Raw genomic sequence first — 26,994 nt, 5'->3', positions numbered from 1 at the left:
CACCACTCGTGCATGGATTCCAGTTGCTGCTACTGGAAGAAACTGGAATCCATGCATTTCCACTGAATTATTTTTGGAATCTGATCCCTTATCATACCTGTTCATTCTTACTCGTTGCTTCGACTTTATCGCGGACTAAATTCAAGATGGCTGCAAACGCTAAACTTCGTGAAGATACTGTCTGTATAAATCGCCTTGTAAGTAAACTACCAGTGCTTTTTCAAAGTTCTCAATGTCTCGCTTTAAATGTCAGGGCCCTCGAAGTCTACCAATTAAGTGTGGAGATACATTGAGCCCTCGTAAATGGGTGTAAAACAGTGATTTATTTGCATGGCTAGCCCGATGCGAAGCACCACTATTGAAAAGCTGTTGGTAGCATCGGCTAACTAGCCAGATTTTGGAGTGCAGGGGACAAGCCGAGATGGGCTATGAGATATACGTTCACACTTTCGGTATCATGTTTCAATACACTTTAGGTCAATATCACACCGGAATTCTCCTTTAAGTTGCGCTATTTGTTATTATAATCACAGCACGGCCTTACTTTGTTATCATTAGGCTACCATATCATTAAATTATCGCAATTAATAAGTCATCATAATCATCATAGTCAGCATCACAGCCTACCTGCTCCACCACTGAGTTCTTATCATGTAGCCTCAACTAGGCTCGCACTCTCCACCTGCTCACTGTCCCTTGCTCTGTATGCTTGCTTACATCCTCGTTCAAACTCAACGAACTTCAACATGTTGCTGACATATTCTAACCTACTTGCAATATTGTATTTTTGAAGCTTCTACATTGGTGTTAATTTTGCACAATTGTCACTACCGGCACCCGCCGCAATTTCGTGTAGGCAACTTCGATTAACTTTTGATGCGCTCACAGAATCCTGGCTCTGAGCCAAAATGGGAGGGGTGGGGTCTGACGTGAGCTGTTATTGGATCAGTCCAGTGTCAATATTGAAATGTAACCAATGGGCCGCTGATTGTCCTTCCTTTGGGCCGATCGTTGGCCAAAAAAATGAAATTATATTTTTAGCCTATTCTATCGGCCCAAAAGGTGCGTCGGCCCACCGGGAAAATGCCCGGTATGCCAGATGGCCAGTCCGCCCATGGTCGCAGGCAGTGGTTAGAGTGGGATTTGGCAGGTGGGGGAACCCTCAAATCCAGTGTCGGTGCAACAGGGGGAAATGACTCACCGCGGGACAACATATTGAGTATTGTGGTGTACAGAGGGTCCCCGTTAAAAATTGACATTTCATTCACGATAATGGTGATTCACGCAGCTGGGTGACATGTAAGGACAACTGCAGCCGCTTGGGGGCAGCATAGTCCGCTGTGGCGTTCAACGGTCGAACCGGACGGCGCATTCGACAGCAAGGGCTGTGATTGGCCGAGTTTTCAGTGCGTTTCTCTGTTTTTAGCAGCCCCTGCAACATGCTAATCCACTGTAGCCTAAGCTTTGTACATAATGTTAAACATAGTTTTGGATTCAGTGGCAAGATTTCTTGATTGTATAGTGCCTGTCTCTCAGTAATGTTTTAAAATGAGAGCTTCATCAGCTGGCAGTAGGCTACTTTGTCGGTAGTCATGAGAAGTTCGCTTGCTAACAGAACATAAAAATGCTGCCCAGAAACCTTGTGAATAGTTCTGACACTAACGAGGTTGAAATATAGCATTTGCCTACAGCATCTCCTTAACAGTAATGTTAACAAAATGACAGCATTCATATGACAAAGGAAAACGAATCCGGTCACTCAAGACTGTGCCGCAGTCGTGGGGCAGAAGACGCTTGGTGGCCGTCCACAACGTTATAAACTTAACCTAAATAGCCGGCTGCTGTAAGCTACAATCGGATTTTATTGTATACCCCTGTTGTCTCAATGATGATAACATCTCATTTCCGACTATATTTCAAAGTGTGTCGTTCATTTGCATTATTAACATAACATCGTATTTTGTCATTTTTGGCGAAGACATGCAGTCCGTTAGGGATATTGAACATATTTAACATTCTCTAACCATCGTGATTTCGAATTGGTGCAGTTGTCAGCACAAAAAATCATTTTATTCTTTTGCTCTTTTGCATTGCTCTATGCTGTTCTATGGTGCTTTCTGCCTCTTGGTTGCGCACGCATGTTTTCGTGACGTTTCATAGAAATCCATATATAATGAGCGCATAAAACGACTTGTTGACGTTTTGGGACATTAATCTACATGTAGGCTACGTTAAGCTTTAAGGATTGTATGTCCTTAATTTATTTATATAGGCCTATTTAGGCTACTTGCGCAAACCCTGGATACTTTTATTGCCACACAACAATATTGGTGGTATTTGTTACATTAGCTTCAAAAGGCACCGCTTCAGAAAGCTGCACTGCTTGTGAAAGAAGGGGGTGGGGGAGGGGAGCTTGCAGCCAAGTGTCGGAAAAATGCATAGCCTACAACACAGAACTCTCGCATTAGTCACTGACAGTAGACACGCTTCCAGCCTAATGACTTTCACACATTTTGAATGATTTACAGTATGCCTATACATTAGCGCTCCACGTGTAGAGACTGTGCAGAATACAATGTGTGAATGATGCTCAATGATTTGCCAATAGCCTATAATAGTCTTCTGCTGGGTTGCATGTACTGTATAGCCTAGTTTTACTGTACATTTTTTCAGCCTTTATTGGTTAAATGACCATTTTTATTACGAAAATATTTCTTAACTTCAAAAACACAGTGTCTAAAACTCGGTGTCATTCAGACTCAACCCTCTTGACGTTTGGTGATTAATTGACAGCTGTTTTGGGACACGTTAAACTTTCTTTATAATGAGCGCATAAAACGACTTGTTGTTTGGGACATTAAGCTACGTTAAGCTTTTTCACGTTAAGGATTGTATGTCCTTAATTTATTTATATATTTAGGCTACTTGCGCAAACCCTGGATACTTTTATTGTCACACAACAATATTGGTTGTATTTGTTACATTAGCTTCAAAAGGCACCGCTTCAGAAAGCTGCACTGCTTGTGAAAGAAGGGGGTGGGAGAGGGGAGCTTGCAGCCAAGTGTCGGAAAAATGCATAGCCTACAACACAGAACCCGCTTCTCGCACTAGTCACTGACAGTAGACACGCTTCCAGCCTAATGACTTTCACACATTTTGCAGAGAAAGCTCGAGTAGCCGAGAGAGCAGAGAAAGCTCGAGTAGCCGAGAGAGACGCCGAGAATGATCGGTTGAAAGCGGAGGTCAAAAACCTCAACGAATTCCTCCGCACAACACGCAGATCTTGCCAGGGATTCAACGTGCTTTAACGTAGACTGTTCATTATTTCAATAAATACGTTTTCTCTGAAGCACTTTCCCGACTTCGTCTTTCTATAGGCTAAGCACATCATGGAGATAGAGTAGAAAACTGGATGTAACTAAACAAATGTAACTAAGTAAACTGATTGTTTACTCTACAGTAGGCTATGTTCCCCCTCTCAGGCTGTACAATAGGCCTATTGAAAGTAGGCTAATGAGCTCAATAGACACGTTAGCGCTTCCATTAGGAAACTTTCGTTGCAGACTTTCACAGCTGATTGTTTAGCCTAGTACTGTAGGCCTACTCTACAGTAGCCTAGGCTATAGGTTATGTTCCCCCTCTCAGGCTGTACAGTAGGCCTATTGAAAGTAGACTAATGAGCTTAGACACATTAGCGCTTCCAGCCTAATGACTTTCACACATGAATGATTTACAGTAGACACATTAGCCCCACGCAGTGGCTTAACTAGGCCTAGTAGGTGCAGCAAGTGCAGTCGCACCAGGGCCTGTGACCTCCGTCGCTACCCCCGCAATGCAATTGCTGGAAAATTCTATACCGGTCCTTTCTGACTACCTGCGTGCCTTTGGCCAGGCCAAGGCTACAGCGCAGACACTCGCAAATAAATGGGGGTTCAGAGTACATTTGAAAATGTTAGAGCACGGAGAGTGAAAGTAGATGCTTAAATGACATAGATTGTGTATATGTAGGCCTATATGCAAGCTAAAATATGCAGGATATTGAATTGACGATATTGATTGCAATTTCTGGTGTGTTAGAGTGTGGAGTACTTTCACTGGGTCTGGTGTGGTCATGTGATGATGTTACCACCCATTTTACCTGCGGGTGTCAGATTGACTGTGAACGTGAACCTGATGAAGCAACTTGCGAAACGCGTTGTTCACGCCAAATAAAGTCAGCAAAATATACCCTCCAGTGTGCGATGTATACTACTCTTTTGACTTTTATGATGTAATAATATTTGCATATGTCTTATGTCAGCCTATATATTTGTGTCTTATTATTTTTTTCCCTTTTATATTGTCTGGAATCCGGTAATATAAGAACCATGATGGTGGGATACTCTATGGCTAAGCAATTTACAACAATGTATACTGACATAAATAGTTTACATTTTTGCTCAAAGTTGAAGACCATGTAAACTCTAAAAAAAGATAAACTCTATTTCTGAAATCTCAGATGTGGATAAACTGTGTTTACTTGCGTTTAGCCTCCACTACATCCCTGAACACTGTATACATATCGCAACTCTAGGGGGAGCTCTAGAGTGGCCAAAAACAGAGCCGGATATGGAGAGAGTTTGTGAGACCTTAGCAACAGTAATGCTGCATTCCAGACAGCTGGGAGGTCCGATGTATCCCACAAGGTCCAACCTTAAAGCGTTCCAGGTGAACAACGTCGAAGATAAACAAAGAACATGGCTGATCGTGAGAAGTTGACATTTGTTTTATTTTTGAAAAGGCAATTTGACTGTCAGTATTCCAGCCTCCTTTGCTTATATAAACCAATCAGAGACGGGAAAACGATGTACAAGGTAACAGACCCCATAATACTCTGAATATAGCCTTCTTTTTCCGTTTCAATAGCCTCTTTGTAAACGTTTAGACGTTGCCATTATTGTGTGACATCAGATTACTGCATCTCAACGAAGTCGGGGTACACCGATTTTCCCCCGACCTGGCGAGTAGAACCTCCCACTTCGACTGGCGTTCCAATGTGATTTTCCCTTCTAGAAGGTCAGAAATTTCAGACCTCCCAGTTGTCTGCAATGCAGCATAACTAGGGGGCGGTAAAGCGGAAAGGTCCTTTTGTTTTCATTGAAGGATGCGGCTGACCATTGCAACTTACCTCACATTAAAATAAACAAGGCGCAACAGAAAAAAAGTGAAGCTTGTAAAAATGTGAGGCGCACAGAGTTGAAAATAGTTCAACTTTTAAGGTCATGTTTTTATTTCAACAGTGGGCCATTGCCTGGCTGCCTGCCTTAGCTAAGACAGGGAGCTAGGTATTTAGCTAAGTATAACATATAGCAACAACATGTACATTATCAATTTCCACCTTTTAACACTCACTACTGGAATACTCACGTTTTGGACATGGAAACAGCGTGTCAGTGTGAACGGTCTTTGGTTGGCATTCAGGCTACTGGTAGCCCATGTTATGCTGTGAAGGACAGCCTTTACATATGTGAGGCTGCCACATGCCAGGTAGTGTATTGTTGTTCTATCTCTATATTGTGTAATTTAAGGTAGGCTTGGTTGTTGATTGGCCTCTGTGGCAGCATGTGTTGTGCCGTGAAGGAGAGCCTTTTACAGGTCCCGGGTACAACATGTGGCACACTTGTGATGTCACGTCATGCTGTGTAATGCAAAATAGGCTTGGTTGTTGATGGGTCACTTTTGGAAATCACAAGGAATTTCTAAAATCTGATACCAATAGTTTGTATTAGCCTGCTTATTCAATATATATTATATTGTCAATATTAGTAAAGGTTTGCAAAGAAAATACTGACTGGGAAAATTATGTGCAAGTATCTTTGAATTGTGATGACTTTCGTATTAGGGCTGAGCTACACCAGGCACGTAACTGAAGTGTTCCGTTCGCATTGCGTCTGCTGCAACAATTAGCTTCCACTATAATCAATGGAAGTACATGTAGCTACACCAGACGTGATAGCGGCGCGTACAGTATGTTCGAAAAAAAATAGACCATTCATCTAAAATTGATTTTACGCGTTGCGAACGGAACGCTTCAGTTACACGCCTGGTGTAGCTTCGCTGTTAGAGTTTTGAATAGAAGAAATACGAATTTATTTCTGTTGTTATTTTTGCAAGTCTCAGTGAATTAATTTTGGTGATAACATAAGACTAAAAAACTGCCTGTTTACATGAGACTTTCAACAGCATATGTAAGGGCATTTTGCTTCTTAATAGCTTCTACTGACAGCTTCTAACTATGTTACTAAAACACACAAACACACAAGACAAAGAAAACAAGAATAATCACAAGACCATTTGCATTCATGTGAACATGAATTGGTCTAGTTGTTGTGATAAGAGAAACATGTAAGATCACAAAGATCACAAAACAACTACAGTACAAGACCTTTTGAATTCATGTAGGCCTACCGGTACATGAATTGGGCCAGTTGTGATATGACAAACATGTAAGACAATGTTAGAACCAATCAGTTCAAACCCTTTGAGGACATTTCTCTCTCTCTTTCAGTTCATTAAAATTCCACCCAATCTTTTTTGTTGGTGAATTTAATGAATGCATCTCATCCATGCAACCAATGACCCAGTTGCTCTCTTACCAGTGGCCGTCCCGGGCTGCTGGGAACCTTGCCTTGCACGTCGCCTGGCAGGATCCTTTCTTTTGGGATTGGAAGTTGTACTGTTACCCTGCATGCCAGCTCCGCCTTCAGACTGGGTCCCATTCAGTGTTCCTTCTTTCTCTTCTTCTTCCTCTGAGGTTGTTTCAAGCCAGTCTTCTCTTTCTCCTGCATATCCTCCTTCTTATATGTTTTCAATAATGTAGAACATTTTCAGTTGTTGGCTGTACTTCAACTCCGTTATGTGATGTTGTGACACCAAGCCATGTCAGACAACAACGTACTTTCCCATTTCAGTTTTGCACAAATTCAACCATGCACTGAATGATGCCAGGTATGGAGGATTTTCTAATATGTCACAAAAAAACTCCATAGCCAAGATCCATTGAATAATGGATTTTGCACCTTAAATGCATGAATGAATTTATGCAGTGGGTTGGACAATAATGTTACAAACAATAGACAGCTGGTACATCACGTACCAAACAATGGACTCCAGCTGGGTCTTAATCCAACTTTTGAATGTGAATTTTGAACATTCATATAGGAAATCCTGAGTGAATGGTTGGATTCCAATCAAATCTATTACATCAAATCAAATCAAGTAAATTAATTCACTAGATTGACTCCCTATTTGCACATTCTATTTGCACTAGAATTTTGAGGAAACTGGTTTATTTGCATTTGTTGAGATTTATTATTGCTCACAGCTGCTCACAACTCCCTGACTAGAAGTGTTCATTTTAAATTCACCTGGATGTAAATGTGCATATAGAGTCATTTTTGTCTCAGTTGAATTTTCATAAATGTCTTTGAAAAATGCAAATAAGTTGGATAGACACTCAGCTACATACAAGACAGCCGAGTATAACATGGTCACAACAAAACAAATACTAGTGTTGTGCTGGCAATTTCTATGGTCAGTGTTTTTCACAAGGTTAGATCAGAAACACTCATTCAAAGCTCAAATGTTTCACTGATCAGGAATGCTAATTTTTTCAATTATAAAAATGAAGAAGTAGCTGTTCATGCCATTACAATGTCAACATTACTATTGTCAACAGATTAAGGTAGTTTGTAGTGCAATTTATCTGATATAGCACACAAACTATAAACTGTATGACACATTCTATTCTATTCTAAGATTATATTAGCCACCAAAAATATAGCAATACGCTAGTTAGGCAGATAGCAAAAACCTAAATCAGAATATTACGAAATCTTTTGTTAATTAAAAATAATTTGATCAGATTTACACCTTGGCTATATCACATAGTGAGGCCATTATAGCAGTGCTTATTATAGCAATAAGACCTGGGAATGGATTTATGTGTGCGTTGCTCTGATTGCCATGCTTGCATGTGCCATACTGCAGAAACATTGTCAGTCTTACCAGTAACCTTGTCTGGACCAAGTTGCACCTTATTTCTCTTGGCTCTCTTGCCATCTTTTCCCTCTTCATTGATTTGCCCTGATTGTGCATTTGGGTCAATGCCATCATTGAGTGAATCTGTCAGGAGATTTTGAAATCGCCTTTCAATCCAATATATATATATATATATATTTATATATATATAATTTTATTTTGTTATCATTATATACTGTATGTAATAAATTATATGACTATATATATATATATATATATATATATATATATATATATATATATATATATATAATTTTTATTTTGTTATAATTCATATTTAGAACAAAATACACAATATATAAATGTGAATATGTCTACAAGTCTACAAGTTAAAATTGCTAAAGTAGAAATATCATAGCCAGGGACAAGCCAAGAATCTTACCCTCTTCTGCAAAAAAGGGATTATTTCAAATGATATGATTTTGACTTTAATTCAATTTCATATTGTGGAGAGATATGGTAATAGCATGTTCAAAATCACATATCAATTTGTTATTGTAATTGTATTGGTGATTGTTTCCTGGGATATAAATGCACCGATCCATTTGGTGGAATGTCTCAGATGTCCATCAGGCAAAACAGATATATGGCCTATCTACAGATTGATTACAGTTAATAACATCTAAATTATGGAATGCTATGCTTTACCTTTGTTTAGGTTGTCATTTGAATCTTTTCCATCGTCTTTTCCTTTGCTCAGCCCACTGCCATCATTGGCGCCTCTCTTTCCAGATCCGTCACTGTTACCCTTCCCCTTCAGTTTGGACCCATCCACATCAGTGCCACGTCCGGAGCCATCTTTTCCAGAACCATCTTTCCCAGACCCGTCTTTTCCAGACCCATCTTTTCCAGACCCGTCTTTTCCGGAGCCATCTTTTCCAGAACCATCTTTTCCAGACCCGTCTTTTCCGGACCCATCTTTCCCAGACCCGTCACCTACCCCAGAGCCTTGGCCCTTGCCATCTGCTCCATCAGCTGCTTCGGCGACGGCCTGGGCTGCCTCGGCCCTCAGCCTCTCCGCTTCCTCCCTGTCCCTCACCAGCTTCTCCTGCTGCTCCTGGGCTAGCTTCTCCAGGTCCACCCCGGCGCCTCCAGCCTGCGTTGTCTTCCTGGCCACCTTCTTGCCCTTATTAGCAGGGTCGGAATCAGCTGTGGGAGACGACAAAGGGGTCTCAGTGAGGTATATGGTTTGGAAAATAAGTCTAATATGCCAGTTGTGTATCTGAATTATTCTGTTACTCTCCAGACTTATGTAGCTGCTTTGCTGCATCTGAACTGATATATCAAGCCAGAAGTAAACAGCTTTACATTATAGGCACAGTTCTTGTTAACAAAATATCTGAAGTAGCCTTTATAAGTCTGTTTTATCCAAAGCTTAAATGCTTTGGAAAGAGTTTGGTCTTTGGTCAAGTCTCTGTCCTCTACGGAGCTCGGGAGGTGTCATTGTAAGATTATATATTGAGAGAATGTGCGCTCATTTCCCTCATCATATTTTTACTAGCTATATTGTGTGCTTGTTTTACTTTAAATTGTGTTCTTGTTTTAATAAAATTGTGTGCTTATTTTAATTCTTTAGTTTCCACATTTTATTTATAGGAACTAGGAGTTTGGTCAGTTAGGACAGTTTGGTAAAGCTGTAAAATTACCCTCCACGATCAGCCAGGCACTGCAGGTTTTAATGCCTGCTATAGCGCAGTAGATGCCCTTGTCCAGCTGCATGCAGTCTTTCACCAGCAGCCTGTGGATAAGTTTGTCATCTGACATAGTGATTGAGTACTTGTTCCCATCCTCCAGGGCCACGTTTTTGCCCAGCCATTGAATTCTGCCAAAGGGGTGAGAGAGGACACACTCAAAGAGGGCATCCTCGCGCTCTTTGGCCTTCACCTCCTGGAGTTTCACGATGAAGTCCACCATAGGAACTATGCACACAACAACAGTTTGATTAGTACTTAAAACTTCTGCCCTCTCATCCTCCTCCAATAGTATTGCTTGATGTAGGACAAATGTGTCTGCTGAATTCACATTATTTTGACCTTGAAAAGCAAAAGAGTTTGGTTCCAAAACGCTATATCCTCCATTTTAATGAATTTTCATAAATATTTTTTTTTACATTTTGTTTTTAGTAGAAATGCAATTGGATATTTATCTTTACTTTACAAAACAGCAATTTGATTGATACAGTATTACCTGAAATACACAATTAAATAGCATGACTTTTTAATGTTTTTAAAAATGGAGATATAGCGTTTTGAAACCAAACTCTTCATTATGGCCTTACTCTTAAAATCAGTAGAGAACATGTTGACCTCCTCCACATCCACCTGGTAGAGGCCAGCATCCTCAGGTAGCAGGTCTTTGACAGAAAACACCAGAGTCTTTCCAACTCTCTTCAGGCTGTGTTTAATCTCTGTATCATCATTGTTGTCCGTGTACGGGATCATGACACCGTCCTAAATCGCAGCAGGTCAAGACATGTGAGTATGCGTCTCTAGGCATGATGGGCTAATCACTTTGACAAGTTTAGAATGATGAATAATGAATGACGAATGATGCATTGTGATACACTGTGATGTGAAATCAAATGCAGTGTGAGAGTTAGTGAGAGTGTGCATTGCTTGCTGACATCGTAGCCAATTAGTTTGCCAATTAGTATTGCAATGTTTTCAATTTCTGGGACTTCCACTAAGGACTTTGTCAGGCCGATGAAAAGGATAAGGATATTCCAAAATGTGTACAGAACATTGAAGAAGAACTTTTTGCAGAATATAGATGTTCATGGAAGTTGTCTGTTGACCGTAACACACTCATAATTTGGTTTTAGTCAGTGTCATCTTAATCTAAATCAGCCTCACCTTGTAGAGGAAAATCCTACTGGCAGGGTCTTTGAGCTCCAGGTCAAGTTGAAATGATGCAGAGCCGTTTGCTTTCACCTCAATGTGTTTCAGGTTAGATATAGCCTCAACATACTGGCAAGAGTGAAGGATGGATGGGGGATGCCATGGAAGGTAATGAAGGGATGGGGAGAAGATGAAGTTAGAGACCATTTTGATCGATGCCCATGAAATGGGTTAACACCATAGACTGTATATATAGAAATACAGTCTACGGTTTACACTGACATGTGACTGTTGAGGGTTCAACACATACAGTATTTCAATGATGAATGCTGCTGTCAAACATATGATATCATTAAAACATGTTTCGACTGCCAAGCCATTTGTCTTTTTTTTTCCTCATTTAGAGGTAATTTGGCCATATGGCTTGTACTCATGGCGTAGCAGGGTTGCCAATTCTTGCAAAGGGCAGGAATTGTCTCTGGTATCATTTCAATGAAATCACCTGTTATAAGCAGAATGATCAACAGTAATGTGTTGAAAGACAAAACTAAATCCAATGAAACACCAACCATCTTTTGCTCCTCCTCTCTTTCCTTCTTTATCTCATTGAGTTTCTTCAACATCCAGCGGAAATTGGTGACGCCAAACTCAGCACAAATACGTTCATAGTCCTTCTTGTCTGCACTCATAAGGATCTCCCAGAACTTTTCATCAACTTCTCCTGCGTCCTTCTTCTGTTCTTCCTTCTCCTTTCCTTTCCTGCAGTAGAGGAATACTGTGTTTTAAAAAATAACAGTGCACACTTAATCAAGTCTGTTTTTGCAGGACTACAAACACACAGTTGAAAATATGATTTCTGCACTTCATACTTGTCAGTTCACTAAAAATAAGAGTCTTAGATGACAACATCATCACCCATCTCAAATTACACAGACCTCTTTCTGAGCATCTTTCTGAACTCAGCAGGATCTGTTGAATTAAAGTTATGAATATATGAGAACAAGTATGCATTTGCAAAAAGGTCAAACAAACTTGACATGAAAAGAGAATTCTGTAAAGAAGAGACACAGATGACATACCAACTTCTGTGTCTTCCAAAACAACCTTGTTTTTCTTGAACCCAACTGATACAAGGTTAAACATGTAGAGAAAAGCAGAAGTAAAAAAGATAGAATATTGAATAAAAGAAAAAACTCAAGAATTCAATAACATTGAGTGTAGCTGTGCATTTGTACAAAATCAGCATGGATGTACTAAAGCATTGCTACTGTATTTGTTCAAGATGGGGAGAAACTGCTTCAATGATGTGCACAAGTGATAAGATGATATGAAGTTTGAACAAACAGTTTTGAGAATTATATTTCTGATCTGAGAAATGTGGCATGAAGCAACTGAGAAAAACTAATAATCAGAGATGACAGCATTCTCACCTTCAATGACATTGAGTGTAGCTGTGCAAACTGCTTTCCCATATTCATTGTGAGCATAACATTTGTAGGTATCGGCCTCAGCTCCAGTTACCTTGGTAATCTAACCACATACAGATAGTATATTTTTATCATTGGAAACAGACACACACATTCTTGGTCCTCCATGCAAACTCCACAGATACTCTACACACACTGCCACCAAGTCATGTCAGAATAAAGGCTATAGATCTTACCACTAATGAATACTCTCCAGTGGTCTCATCATACTTCTGCTCAAATTTGCCTTCGTCAGAGAGTTCACCCTTGGCTCTTCTCCAAGTGAGCTCAGGTTTCGGATCACCACATATGACCGCTTTGAAAAGGGCCAATTTACCTAAAGTTGACAAACATGATAAGCTTGTAGCTTCGCTTTGCATTGGGCCTAACAACACCCCTTAGCTGTTCTAAAATCAGTGGAATCTATGGCCTTTTGGAGCTTATTGCTTAATTATATTGGCTGCACACTGATGTACAAACTGAAATAGAAAGATATAAGATATCCAAATATATTTGATTGGTGTAGATTCAGTTTTGAGTCTCATATATCCACACTATCCATTCTGTTGGGAAAAGGGGGTGGAAAAGTCCAGCTTTAGAAAGTAAAGGTCCAGCCATGTATTGGTTCTACTGCACACTTACCTGGCAGAAAAGTTATGTGCTAATTACAATCAGCTGGTTTAAATTAATGGTTGGCACAGATATGTGGTAGGATTATTACTTTCTGATGCTGGACTTTTCCACCTCTGAGGAAAATGCTCACAAAATGTTGCATTAATCACCATCAAAAAGCTATCTCTGCCAAGTGATTCCTTGCCTAATGCATTTACAGTTAGAGATTGTTGATGAACTGACTTTCATTGTAGTTACATTTGTTTACATTGTAGTTTACATTTAGGCTACATTTATTCATTTAGAAGACACATTCCACAGAATGAAGAATATTTAAAGCACAGCGTTTGGAAGCTGTTGCAAAGCTTGGCAGAGGGCAGACTCCTGTGAGAAACAAAATATCGACCCCTGGCTTACAAGACCAGTGCTCTTGCCGCTGAGCTATAGATGTTGTTGTACAGTGAGTGTATGATATTCTGTGTGTTTTGTGCCTTACCCTCCTGGATGGTTAAAGCGATGGGTTTGCGAATGAAGTCTGGTGTTGTCATCCCCTCAGGGATTTCCTCCACCCACTGTGTGACCATGACACCTGGGACTTTGGATCGCTTCTTGATGCCCACTGAAAGAATAAGCAAAGATAGTTAATACAGAACTGAAGCCACGTCAAGTGATAAGTGTTAAGTGAACTCTTCCACTCCTTCATCTGGCCTCAGGTAGCAGCATCCTTGCTAAGGTGTGTCTGTATCCTTAGTATGTTGTTTACCCTTCTGCCAACAGGTGTCAGTCATGTCACACTAGACAAAGTAATGCACAGTGATGTGATGGTTAAGCAGATCCCAAGTAAGACATTTGATCTATTACATTTCCAGCAAATTCTCTTGACACAGAATGGCAGAAATGTATTACAAATCTGCAGCTAATAGCCTATAGTAAGGATCTGCTTAATGGAATTGCTTTCCATTTAGGTTATGAGACATTTGTGGAAAATGTGGTTTCTTATACGGATTCCACTGGTTCCTCTGAATCCATGAGATTTCCTCCAAGAGGTGGTCAGAAGAAACAGGGGGGTAGCAGACTGACAGAGACTCACGGAATACATACACACAGGGGATCACATACAGTCCTGGACAGTCATTGGCTGCAATGCTCCCTACCTCTTTTCTTGTTAGGTTTCTCTTCTTGAGGGGGTTCAGTTCCTGCTCGAGTAAAGACATGGGAATCACAGAACAGGAAAACAAGACAGAAAAGGGTTATTTCCCAGACAAGTCCAGGCTCAGGCCAACAACTTTGCCCAAGATAGTAGAAAGACACAGAAGAGAAGAGCCATCATGGGATGGTCTGTATACACATAGACTCTGGGAGATACACAGTGCATAGCAGGGAACAGACAGGTAGTATTTTCCCATCAAAAATGAAAAAGGAAGATGACATCTATTGAAATGTTTGTGTTGTTCTACATCTCAGTATAATATCTAAAGTACATTAACAGAAATGTTATCAGCCTTTGATACCAGGGAGAAACATTATCATAAAACGAAACTACTGTCGCCAAAAATGGTCAAGCTAGAGCTCATTAGTTTACTTATTCAACTGATGAGCTTAGTTTTTCTTTTTTTTAAAGGGTGGATTTCTTTTTTCAAATAAGATACCCTGAGGCTCTGGATTCCATGTTAATTAAAATACAATATAATTGGTCTCCTGAGTCTAATTGATAATGACGTTTGTCATAACATATTTTGATAAATATGCTGGTCAAGGTCATCTTTTTTTCATGTTTTGGTTGACTAGCTGAACAAATAGTCAGACAGGTGCCGACAAACAACAAAATTGACATTGAAATGTCATATTGAAGAGGTAAGTAAGAATTGTGGTTATCATGTCGCAAATTAAGACTTAAAGAATCTTCAGCTGAACATTCAGCTGTCCTTCCAATGGGGACGAGCATTCACCACAAACAGCAAAGTTAAGTGTTAGTTCCTCCAAAATATCTGTTTAGTTTTTGAAGATGTGCCCTAATTTCATTCATGGGTGATGCGGCTGGCAACACACAAAGTCCAAGTCCGATTCTTGGGTCAGTCTAAGTGCCCACATGGGTTGGTCAGTGTAATGCTGGGTTGTGTCCACAAAGAGACGTGGGAGTTCCATGTATAAATGTAACGTCTTTTCCATGAAACTTCAAAATGATTTTCTGTTGGGCAGATCTACGTCAGTCCCCTCACTGTGCAGCTGATGCATGAAGACTATTCTGCAGCAAGTGTTGTCGGCCTACTGTCGAATTAGATATTTAGACACTAGATAAATGGAAGACACTGTATTTTGAATGTGAGTTCTTGCATCACACATTCTAATAACATTGATTTAAAACAAAACTGTAATTACTTTAAGCCTGCAGTTACGATTCACATAAAATGCAGAGGTGGTAAATTGTCCACTCTATTGACACACGCAAGAGCCTCTCTGATACAAGAATTGATATAAGGCAACAATATTCACTGATTTAAGACTACACTATTATCATGGCAGTTCCCAGAACTAGAGGCCTATAAATAATGTAATGAGCTATAAAGCTCATCTAAAAGGGTGTACGTCAGTTATGTGTCCAGTTAAGGTCCTCTGAATCTGATGGCCAGACTTTATTGGGTATAGCCATATTGAGCTTCTGCCAGAGAGGTGGTCTTTTGTCAGTCCCATTTTAGCGATTTGACTCCATTTTGTTATCAGAGAGGAACAGCGAGGGTTCCCTTCATCTTATTTTGACAAACTTGTCTCCCACATTGGAGTTGGATGCAGCATAATTCTTTCCCTGAAAGGTATGTTTATTAAACCACCATGGAAAGATCAGTCATTATGAGCAGAAATTGAGCTTTAGCTTGCTTTCAGGAATTAAGAACACTGAATTGTCCTTCTTAGAGTCCTACAATGTCAGTAAAACCTTCAGGTCTTCTTTTCTTGCCACGTCTGCGGCATAAGTGAAGAAGATTCTCCAGCGCAGGACATAAGCGGTTTTACTTTGGGGACATTTACATATACAATATTTAGCATTGCAAATAGTCTGTGAAGACATTGGGGGAAATCCTGTCCTGACATTTGAACAGAAATGCCATCCCACTGAGATAAATATACTCTACTAAGCTACAAAATATATACTATAAATACTATGAATGTATGAATTAACTATGTGTGTTTCTTAATATTAATGTGTTTGGGAATCAACAGAATCAAAGGTTTAAACAGAGAGCAACAATTTCATATAGTTCCAAAGTTCCCTTTAGATTCCTAAAATCCCACTCAAGCTGCTATGTCCCTGGACATTAGTGAGATCACCACATGCATACAGTATAATGCTCACTCACTCACTCAATCAGTGACTCACTCAGTCATTCACTCTCTCACTGATTCAGTCAGTCAGTCACTTGCTCACATGCACACATGCCACATGAGATGTAATGAGCATTAGAGCATAAAAGCATAAAGAGCATACACACATACACACACACACACACACATACACACACACACACACACACACACACACACAGTGCCGCTCTCTCTGCAAGGACAAGAAAGAAATTAGCAAACAAATGACAGGTGTGAGGAGCATAAAAATCGTGCTAAACATGACTAATTTGTTATTGTATTGTTGTTACCCCATGAACGGCTTATTATTTTACAATCAATATTAAATCAGATGATTAGATTCAACCATGAAAAGTTTACCCTGTCCCACAGCTGTTTGGTCTGTAACCTTTGATTTCTTGATCATCTTGGCACTTTACAATATCGGATCCAAATGCCAGAAAGTCCTAAAAAGAAAACGCACGTATTACACACAACTTTTGGATCAAACATCAATCATATCTGTGTACCACCCAGTGATAGCACCTGCACCCAAAACAAACACATAAACAAAGAAACCCAAGCATGAATGAAGGATTTGAATGATCACATCTATGTGGATCACAACGCCCAAGTGTAACTCAAGTGATATTGGTGTCACATATCTCTGCCGAGCTCTGACCTAAAGCTCTAAGAGATACCATATATCTGCCAGTGGAACTCCTTGATGACATGGTTTGAATTGCACTTGCTGAAAAGTCTGTAGCTGTACAATGAGTGCAGGATACAGGTGCTTTTGTCTGACTTTTCACCCCTCATGAAATGTGACTGAAATATGAAGACATACACTTAGGACTTAATATTAAAAGACAGTGTCATTGTGTAGTTGTGCATTTCCCTAGATTTCTCCAAGCTTTAAACTGTTAATTTTAATGTTATTGCCATGTTGATTGATGTCATTATAAGTCACTTTGGACTAAAGTGTCTGCTCAAAACTGTACACACAAACATAAGCATAAGCCTGATGGAATTGCATGTGGTACAATTCAACAAATGTATGCACCTGTAGCACACTGCTAGTGCAAGGTGCTAATAACTCCAAGGTCACAGGTTCAGTTCTGAAAATATAATGCACTGATCTGAAAATACCATTTTATACACACGAGTATAAAAGCAAGTGAACGGTAGGTTATGGCCAAATCAGCACTATATATTGAATTTTGCCAAGTGTGACCTGTGTTCTATCTTGCTGGGGCACAGAACCAAAAACACAGCAATAATTATTTTATCTTGTTATAAAAAAAAACTTTAGTGGTAAAACAGATGACACAGGCAACAGCATGGTGTGCATATGGTGTAGAAGAGAGAGAGCAGACACATACCTGTTCTGCTGTGTACTCTTTATCACCAACAAATCCAACGTTGCCTGATGCCCACTTCAGTGTCTACCCTTTTCTGTTCAGTCAGACAATAAATCCGTATAGGAGAGAGATAGAGAGTGTGAGAGAGAGATGGAGAGAGTATTTTTGGTTGTACTGCCGACCAGCACGCGTCTAGACAAAATAAGTATTAGAGGGAGGCCCGTCCCTCTATTTAGGCTAGTAATTTAAAGGGGAGGAAGACAGAGGAGGAGGATCGCTCTGAACATTTCACCCCGCATTGGATTTCTCAGTGCCTAATGACTGGTGACAGCATGGCCATCCTTTGCACCATATTCGCTGACAAGGCCATGATAAGTGTGGGCTTAGTTGAAAAAGGTGTAAATGTTGGACAGGTATTCACTCTCTGTCCCATCCCTGCTGTGGAGTGAACCGTAACAGCCGTAAGGGGCAACTCTCATCCATGTTTTGTTTCTTTAACATACATATAACTGTATAACTGTAAAGTTTGACAGAAATGTATGTGGATATAAACTTAAAGGAACCGTATGTAAGAAATGTATTTCAATTAATCATAAAATGGCCCTGATATCTAGACATTAAGAAATCATGTTCATTTCAAATACTTATATCACTGACAATAGTAGACCGGCCAGGATATTGTCATTTAAAAAGTGAAGTTGCAGCCCTCAACTGATGTTGATGTTGTGTTTTGTCATGTCATGTTGTGTTTTGGCCTGATGCGCCACTCTCCACCTATCTACTAATAACAAAGTCAGTAGTCTTTCGGCATGTGGGTTGGCAACCTCGAGTCAGGGGGGAGGGGGAGGGGATACACCGCTCTACAGTAATTTGAAAGTGATTGCAGTACCAGTTTTGGCCACAATCTTACATATGGTTCCTTTAAATTACACAATTGGGGTTTGTATGATTGTGTGGAAATGTAAAACAGTGGCCACTGCTTTCTGACACATTTAGCATGTCAGCAACCATGCAACCTTTTAGATTGCTTAAAGTGGCAATGATAAAATTGATTTTATGAGGCAAATATCTATAAGTTATCTATCAGTGAAAATTCCTGTGGGTAGTAAGAGTGAATCAGTGTCAAATGCTCAGAGGACCATGGATAGTCAGGGTGTAGGGCAAGAGTGAACTGTAAAAGCAAATGGTGAAATGGTTGGCAGGTTCAAAATCGACCTTGGCAGAAGCCATCCAAATGGGTCAAGGTTAAGTGCAATCCAGCTATTGCTTTCACCCTAATAGACTTATAACATTACAGGTATTATGTAAGCTACTGCCATTCTGGCATTGTAGTCTAGATGTACTGTTCCTTCTGTTCTTCATGGTATTACCACGTAGCAGCTGCTTGTTGACAGAAAGAATAACACCACATAGGACAGAGGAACATGTACATCACGATCAGTGCAACATTAAGATCAATCCATGATGGCGACCCCAAATTATATTAGATATCAGTAATTGCTGTAAAAACAGTACTTCTTGAGACTGGTCATGTTTGATCCAGTGAACTTTGTATCTTCCCGCAGTATTTGGTTTACGCTGACAGGTGGACTGTGTTTGTGCAGTTGCTAAAGGATTTCGCAGGCAGACACACAGGGGAAGGGATCAAAATGTGATGCCACTTTGGATGTGACATGGTAACGCTTCCATGTCTGTTTCCCTCACGATCATAATCCTCAACACTTGAGAAGGCTCTGTCAAAGACTTTGATCTGGGTTTTCCCGACAGGAGACAGGAAGGGAACGACCTAGTCTCGAAGACTAATTGGAAATGAATTTGGAGCTGTAAAAAGCCATGACGGCAGTGGGTGATGTGTGCAACTTAGAAATTATCCACAGAGCCTTGGCAACTTGGCATAGGAGGCCTGGGATCATGTAAAGATAGAATTGTACTCACTTAATGAAAGTGCTATTCTCAAGAAATAGATCAGATATTGGATTATGTAGGATTACGCCAATTTACAATTTTGACATGCATTTCCTTCTAGTATCCCCTCCAAAGAGATTCCAGCTTTCCTAAATGCTGTCCATGTATCCTTTAAATAATCAAACATGGTTTGGTTACGGCATGGGCGTGTTCTACACCCTGATTGATTGAAGGCATGGAGCTTTTATTTTTGGGCCCACAATCTGATGCACGGGACAAGCATGGCAGTCGCTGGCAACAGTCATGTCTGGGATGCAGGCCCCAGCAGTTGTGAACTTTGGAACTCTAGCCGTTCATGTTTAAAGGCCACAAGAGATCAGATAATCAGTTAATCTTGCATTACTATGTGTTACTATTAGATACAATTACTACAAATAAATGTGCATAAGAAAAATATGAATTTTCCTCAAAAACAAATCAGACAGACAGAATCATGCCACACTGGAAGTAAGTCAGGCATTAATGTTGTTAATGCTTGTTAATGTTCTGTAAAGAAACAAGTCACTCTGTATGTCTTCTCTCGGACACTGTCCTTCTTGGAGAACCAGGCAGGAGGTCACAAGGTATTGTTACAGACAACCTATCCTCTCAGGATTAAGAGATCAAACCATCTTGCCTATCGTTTTCCATTTTCATTAAATGTCACATCGCATAGTGATCATTCCTGACACCGGCCAACCTGAGTGAGCGCTAACTAGACAGCCAGCCTGCCGGCTGCTCTCGCTGTGAACACGTGGCTCCACTCAAGTGTGACATCAGGCATCTCATGACAGTCAGAAAGGCATGGAGCTTATGAGTGAGCAAAGGACAATGTAATGTTCGAGAGCATCATATGCCAATTAACACTGTTGTTTTATTGTGATGACCCGAAAACAAAAAGTAGACTCATGTGTTATGTAGAGCCGTATGTTTGCCTGGAGTATGCACTGAGGGCTTCTAATACTTATTTAGTTGTTATGAACAATATAAGAACTATTGAAGGACATCTAAACTAATTAATGTAAACTTAGTATGGGTATAAGATTATTTGATAAATTCACAAGTGTGAAGGCTTTTGAGTGCAGTGATGAGTATGTATACATAGTTATACATACTAATGCCAATAAAAATGAGGCTTTATGAATGCTTTATAACCCTTTATGAATGTGTTGATAATACTTTATGATACTGGGTTCATAGAAAGTATTTAGTAGGAGCTGTCTCCCTAGCCTGGTTAAAACCAGACTTATTTACTTTGTGAATAGAGTTTTGGGACTCATGATTGGGAAAAGTTTCCAACACTAGCATGGTGACGAGCGTAGATTTTGCGTTTACTTTGAAATCACTGGTCCAGCCTAACCGATTACATTGATCTGGGATTCCTAACGTTACTTCCTACTGCAAAAAGGCATTAACTGTCAGGACACAATGTATGTAGGCCTACCTTTGCTGTAAATAAATGTACACATTTTTTCCGACTACATTTTTTGATGTTTGCACTGCAGGTGTTGCTACTATCGTTTACCACAGCCACTTTCGGTTTCGAAATTATGCCGTCATCCTCTCTCGTCGCTGATTGGCCTGATCCTTTTGAGGTCTGATGGAAACGTTAGTAAATCATGGTGTTCCAGACTAGTATCTCCATGAAAGGAGGTCTAGGTGGGCATGGCAAGGCTAGTCTTTCCCTGCTGTTTCTTTGAATTAGTCTGTGATTTCAGACAACTCAAAAGTGATAGCTTGCGTCCCAGGATGACTGTGCTTGACTCATGTCACACAGTCTGTCTATTACCAGCCCAAACATGCCCATCTTGGACAAGCAGTTGGATAAAGGCTTTTCCTGCCCCCTCCATGGTTTGAGTCTTAAAATAAATAGTGCCCACGCTGCACTTCCTCTAGTAAACAAGACCAATTACTGTTGAAGCCGTCAAATATTATGTCTTATAAAGTTGTTGTCGAAAGTACAGCAGTTGTAACTTTTATAAATCATTCATAAAACACAATCATAGATCAAGAACTTGAGTTGAGTTGTCCAGGCACCGACTCCAGCTCTAGTGGTTGTGGCTTTGGATCCCCTTTCTTGAGGAAATATCTGAAGTAATTTTTGCATTTTTATCTTTTAATCTCACTCCCTTGGTCATTAGCTTTACAATCACAAGTAACAAAACTCTGTTGCCCTGGATCATTATCTCTATAATCATATCAGACACTCTTTAGGGTAGACCAACTCACAACTGCATAGATTTTGCTTTTGTTGATATGTGTCTGTGTAAGTCAGTGTCTTGTGGCATACATTAAGTACACATCACATTGGGGAATAATGTCAGAGACAGTACAGAAATAGCCCAACAGGTCATAATAGCAGGAGCAAGTCCTGTTAGTGTCTCCTTGTGGCCCTCCAGGAATCAGATTGTGTGCCAAAAGGGCACTGTCCTGTCAGGGACACAGACGATTGTCGCAGGTGCATCCTTAAATTATGTCACATGTCAAAGCCTCACGTGTTATGTTTGTTGATCTGATTCACATCTGTTTTTTTCCTGACAAAAGTCCTTACTAGGGTAAGACATACCTGCGAACAGTGTTTTGAGGCATATGAAGACACATTCAAGGGTTTGATAGGCAATGAGCTCATGATCTAGTTTAAATGGCATCTTATGTGAGAGGTCACACACGTAGAGAATTGATTTATCACCACCAAGGTTAGGTATGTCCCAACTATGTGCCAAGGACCGACCTCAAGACTGGAAATATAAATCAGCTGCTATTTTGAAGCAGATGACTGGCAATGTGTAACGTTTTATATGAGGTGAGCCATGTTGCCACAGAATGCCATGGAACATTTTTGGAACAATAAAACTGGGTTAGTATGTATTTATCATGTACTTGTTCAAGTTTGTGACAACAAGGAGTTGGAGGTGTCTCACACTTCCTGATGATTTATTTTGGTCTTCTACCCTGTTCATTGTCTGCATTGAGACTGTTATGATTCAATATACAGCAATGCGAGACACACAAGCAGCTCTCACAAACAACACTGACATCACAAGCATGCAATAAATCAAGTTGAGCAAACACCAGACAACTGACACAGAGATAAATGTTCATGCTTTCAGAAAATGCCATCCACTTCAAAAACATACATTCTGGTGGGAGGTAGGATACACTCTAGACATACACAATAGGCCTATATATAGAAGGTCTTTGCTATTTGTGGAATCTTTTGTGCTTTTGAAATGTCTGTATATCTTTGATCATTCCCAGAATGCAATTTTGCAGCATGAAAAAAGCTGACATTGTTTTGTTCTGACTGCTCTTCGGAAGGTCCTGTGGTCATATCCGCCCGGCCTCATGGAGGATTTGCCATTACCAGTTTGATTTTAGCTGTTTTATTTGCCCCTTGTCTGAGTGGTGCCACACTAGCGTAATTACGTTGGGATAAGGCCTTTGAGGTGGCCATTTTAAAGCCATAAGTGTTGCGTATTGATTTTATTTACCCCGTGTTTGGGGCAGCTGATGGCTTGAGAAATGAAAGTTTTCCCCAATAGCAAACATCCCAAAGGTTAGGCATGATGAATTGAAATATGGTTATACCTCCATGCATTGATCCCTCTATTGATTTTGACCAGGTCCTCCATATGAGTGGAGAAATTGCAACCAAGCAGGCCCAAACGGTGATGGAGTCTCCACCTTGCTGAACAGACAGGCTCCTGGCAGGTATCAGTGCACTTAACTCCGACTCCTCATCTAGGCTGTAGGCAAGTTTTTGAACAAACTATTTGACATTTTGCCTCCTAATTTGAAGTCATCCGGCCACTGATTGTCACTCAGAGCTGTGTCATGTTTCATGGTCGGCCACCTTGAAAATGTTTGAAATGAGTGAAATAAGGTACAGTATGTCAACTTGATATGGCTATTTACTTAATCTGGGTAATAGACATTTTGAAGATAGATTTGGCTACATTGATACATTTCAGCAGTTAACATTCATTAGATTTCAGCAGTTTACATTACATTAGCTACACCAAATGACACTTTTGAAGTACTAATAAAATATCATAATAGAAAGTAGGGTGGCACAATTAATCAATATTTTACGGAAATCACAATTTGAATTAATGCAATTAGCTAGGCTGCCATTAACTGTGCATATCTCAACCCTTGTTTCAGTGGTTAATCTGGTCACATGTATTTTTATATTCATGGCATCCTCCTTGGCAAAGTAACACATGCACTATGTGAAGTAGTGACTAAGATATCACCCGACATATGTCACATAGCAAGCTCCTCGTCACATTCAGGATTCCCATCTGTAGTGGCTGACACACAGTCAGCGCCTTGAACTTCCAAACGGCAGGCAGTGACATAATGAACAGTGCTGTAAAACTAGCATGCTACAATGTGGCAAGCATACTGGCTTCGCCCACATGCTTTTTCTATGTGTCAAAGATAAGGTGTCCTATAGCGTTCCGCATCAGACACACACACAACACAGCACTTGTGAGTTTTTCAAAGGGTGGAGGCAGTTGACACAAATATAGTGAGTAAAAATAGTACAAGATACTTACCAAGAGTGTCAAAATAGTAAGTGAAGTTCTTGGTAGTTTATGTCAGGTGAGTTTGAGGCATTTCAGGTATTGGCTCTTTGTAAAAGGTCAAATTGCAGGTCAAATTGGCTGCACCATGTTAACCTTTACAGTCTTGTTATTTTGGTTTGGACATTTAATGGACTGACATTAATTTGACTGGGGAGTGTGCCAAGGCACAGAGAAGTTGTCTGTTAACAGCATTCTCCTCAAAGCACCATGGTATTTAGAGACAACAGCTGTCCTGTTTATTGCAACTCTGAGGGCGATGGGACAATGCTATTATGATCATAGCTAAAGGCCATGACTTTAAAATGTTTTTCAACCCTGTTTTTCCTCTTGCGGCAGGAAGTTAGGCAAATACAGTGCTCACAAGGAGAGCGTGCACTCCTGGAAATTAGCTGCTGTAGCTCATATTAGCTAAAAAACAGATGTCATTAACTGAAATAAGAAGTCACATTTCGAGTTTAACATTTCACAATTTGCCACATTACTTCCTCCAAATCACTCCAGGCACATAAAACACAAACATGCACTTCAATGTCAAACACCCTTTTGCCATTTTTCGAGGTGTGTTTTCCTGCTGTATTGTACTGAAAAAGGTAATAAACCAGTAAAATGACATATGCAATAAATATGTTGAGGTTACCTCCTGCTACATAACCACACAGCCATTAAAATTAATATGGGTAGGTCTCTGGGACTATAATAACACATTCAGATATAATACTCAATAAATTCAACTATTTGGGCCAATTACTTACTTTATTCATTTAACACTTTATTTTAGTTATCTTATAATGCAATAAATATACATTTGATGTGTGTTTCCTTGGTACTCGATAGGCTTTGGTTCAATTAGCTGTTTTTTCTGGTACAGGAACATTTTGGTAAACATTGGCTTGACATTAGACAGCTCAGCCAAAACCATCTTTAAAACTGGTAATCACTAAACTGACACACATTACAGCTGTACAGAAACCTTACAGTATATCTACCGTAGGACAGTGATCACTCTTGTCCTTTTTGCAGATCCAACCATCTGGAACCGTCTGAAATGTCATACTGCCTTTAAGCGGAAGCACCAATAACAGGGAGCAGTTTAATGGTCAATATGGTTAAAAACAGTATGTATTAGTACTGAAAATCTGGTAGTGGATTTTAGTAAACATTTTTTGCCAGTCTATGAGTTACATTGCTTTTCTGTAAATGATGCAATTGTTGAAGCAGCCACAAGGTGGCACACAGTTTCTGCTTTTCTCCTGATAATCCAAATCTATAAAAATGGATTTCCCAAGTGGTACTGTGCTTGTATGCAAACACACACACACACACACACACACACACACACATACACGCACGCACACACACACACACACACACACACACACAGACCAACAACTTGATCTGTGTCTTCCACTCTGTGATCATAGCTCATTAAGCCAGAAAAGTTGTTAAAATATAACATTGGCATGTGGATGATAATTACCAGAAAGGAAAACATCTTACAACAACAACATCTTATAAAAATGCATAACATTGTGCTTGAAGAGGAGGTGCACACACACACACACACACACACACATACATACACACACACACACACACACACATACACACACACACACACACACACACACACAAACACAAACACATGTGCACACACACGCACACACACGCATACACACACATGCACGCATGCACACACGCACACACACACACACACACATTCCAATGATCTAAAAATATCAGCTTGGCAAAATGTGTTTTCTTTGTTGCAATCTACAGTACCTCTGTCATGCTACACTATGTTAAGAGTTGAGTTCATGAAACGTTCATGTCATGTCATATAATGTACTGTAATGTAAATGTAATATAATGCAATGCAGTATCCTATACTATACTTCATTACACCACACTGTACTGTACTATTAGCCTACTCCACTCTCCGCTATGTTTGAATAGTGCCCTGTTGCTCTCATTCTCTCTCTCTCTCTCTCTCTCTCTCTCTAGCCCTAGGTCAGAGGAAGCCTACTGTCACACAACCTTGTGAGCACATTTGAGCTCACACATAAAGGTAGTGGCTCAGTATTGTCTCATATGTGTTTATTTGCCAGGCCTGTTCTGAGTTGAATTATTCTCTAATCTGGGCAAAGCAGGTTTTGTTATTTGTACTTTGTATCTGATCTTAAATCAGTGGCGATCTTCGTATGAATATTAATTATGAAATCTGAAAGTAATAGTATACGTACCAGACAGTCCACAGACAGAGACAGTCCTGGAAAAAGATACCAAAATAGAAGATTAGAAAAAAAGATGATGAAATGAAATGCTAAAAAGGATCTTGGGTCTTTTTAACTTATCTGGGATTTAAAAAAAAAACATCTTGTTTGTTTGTTTTTGGATGTAGCCTATTTTGTAAATAATCTGGTATCAGTGGTAACATTGACTTCTAGTTTTTAAGTAGCAGTCTCTTAGATCTATGACAACACACCAACTTCTATGCACAGGAATGCTTGTGTGGGCTGTAGTTTTCATCTGAAAAGAAGATGAGTGACATAAAGAGGTCTTAACAGTGATCTCCATTGCTTAGTGTGAGGATGCAACAATAGCTCACCCTTCAGTAAAAATCCTCCGTCTGAATATGATAATCTCGATCCGAGTGGAAGATGAGACCATTTGAATGGGGGATAGCTACTGTAATTCCTGAACACTTGTGCTTTGATATCAGAGAATTTTGTCAAAATTTTGTTATGACTGTCCTCATACTCTTTCAGGA

The 26,994-nt window shown here is 40.0% G+C and overlaps 1 protein-coding gene across 1 annotated transcript in view; it reads right to left on the bottom strand.

Moving 5' to 3' along the window:
- Nucleotides 1-17,851, bottom strand: part of LOC125292986 (immunoglobulin-like and fibronectin type III domain-containing protein 1) — a 32,427-nt gene extending 14,576 nt beyond the window's left edge. Inside the window, exons 1-14 of the mRNA XM_048240584.1 lie at nucleotides 17,713-17,851; nucleotides 16,712-16,797; nucleotides 13,491-13,613; nucleotides 12,580-12,719; nucleotides 12,347-12,446; nucleotides 11,996-12,040; nucleotides 11,852-11,885; nucleotides 11,486-11,675; nucleotides 10,932-11,045; nucleotides 10,358-10,529; nucleotides 9,726-9,998; nucleotides 8,728-9,228; nucleotides 8,047-8,163; nucleotides 6,636-6,833 (exon numbers count right to left, since the gene is read on the bottom strand). Of these exons, the coding sequence (XP_048096541.1) occupies nucleotides 6,636-6,833; nucleotides 8,047-8,163; nucleotides 8,728-9,228; nucleotides 9,726-9,998; nucleotides 10,358-10,529; nucleotides 10,932-11,045; nucleotides 11,486-11,675; nucleotides 11,852-11,885; nucleotides 11,996-12,040; nucleotides 12,347-12,446; nucleotides 12,580-12,719; nucleotides 13,491-13,613; nucleotides 16,712-16,757 (2,053 nt within the window). The 5' untranslated portion in view covers nucleotides 16,758-16,797; nucleotides 17,713-17,851. The remainder of the gene's footprint in view (nucleotides 1-6,635; nucleotides 6,834-8,046; nucleotides 8,164-8,727; nucleotides 9,229-9,725; nucleotides 9,999-10,357; nucleotides 10,530-10,931; nucleotides 11,046-11,485; nucleotides 11,676-11,851; nucleotides 11,886-11,995; nucleotides 12,041-12,346; nucleotides 12,447-12,579; nucleotides 12,720-13,490; nucleotides 13,614-16,711; nucleotides 16,798-17,712) is intronic.
- Nucleotides 17,852-26,994: the final 9,143 nt, after the last annotated feature.

This window comes from Alosa alosa, chromosome 4 (assembly GCF_017589495.1).
Source record: "Alosa alosa isolate M-15738 ecotype Scorff River chromosome 4, AALO_Geno_1.1, whole genome shotgun sequence".
NCBI lineage: Eukaryota > Metazoa > Chordata > Actinopteri > Clupeiformes > Clupeidae > Alosa > Alosa alosa.
Note: the sequence above shows the minus strand (reverse complement) of the source record. Positions and strands in the feature narration are given on the sequence as shown.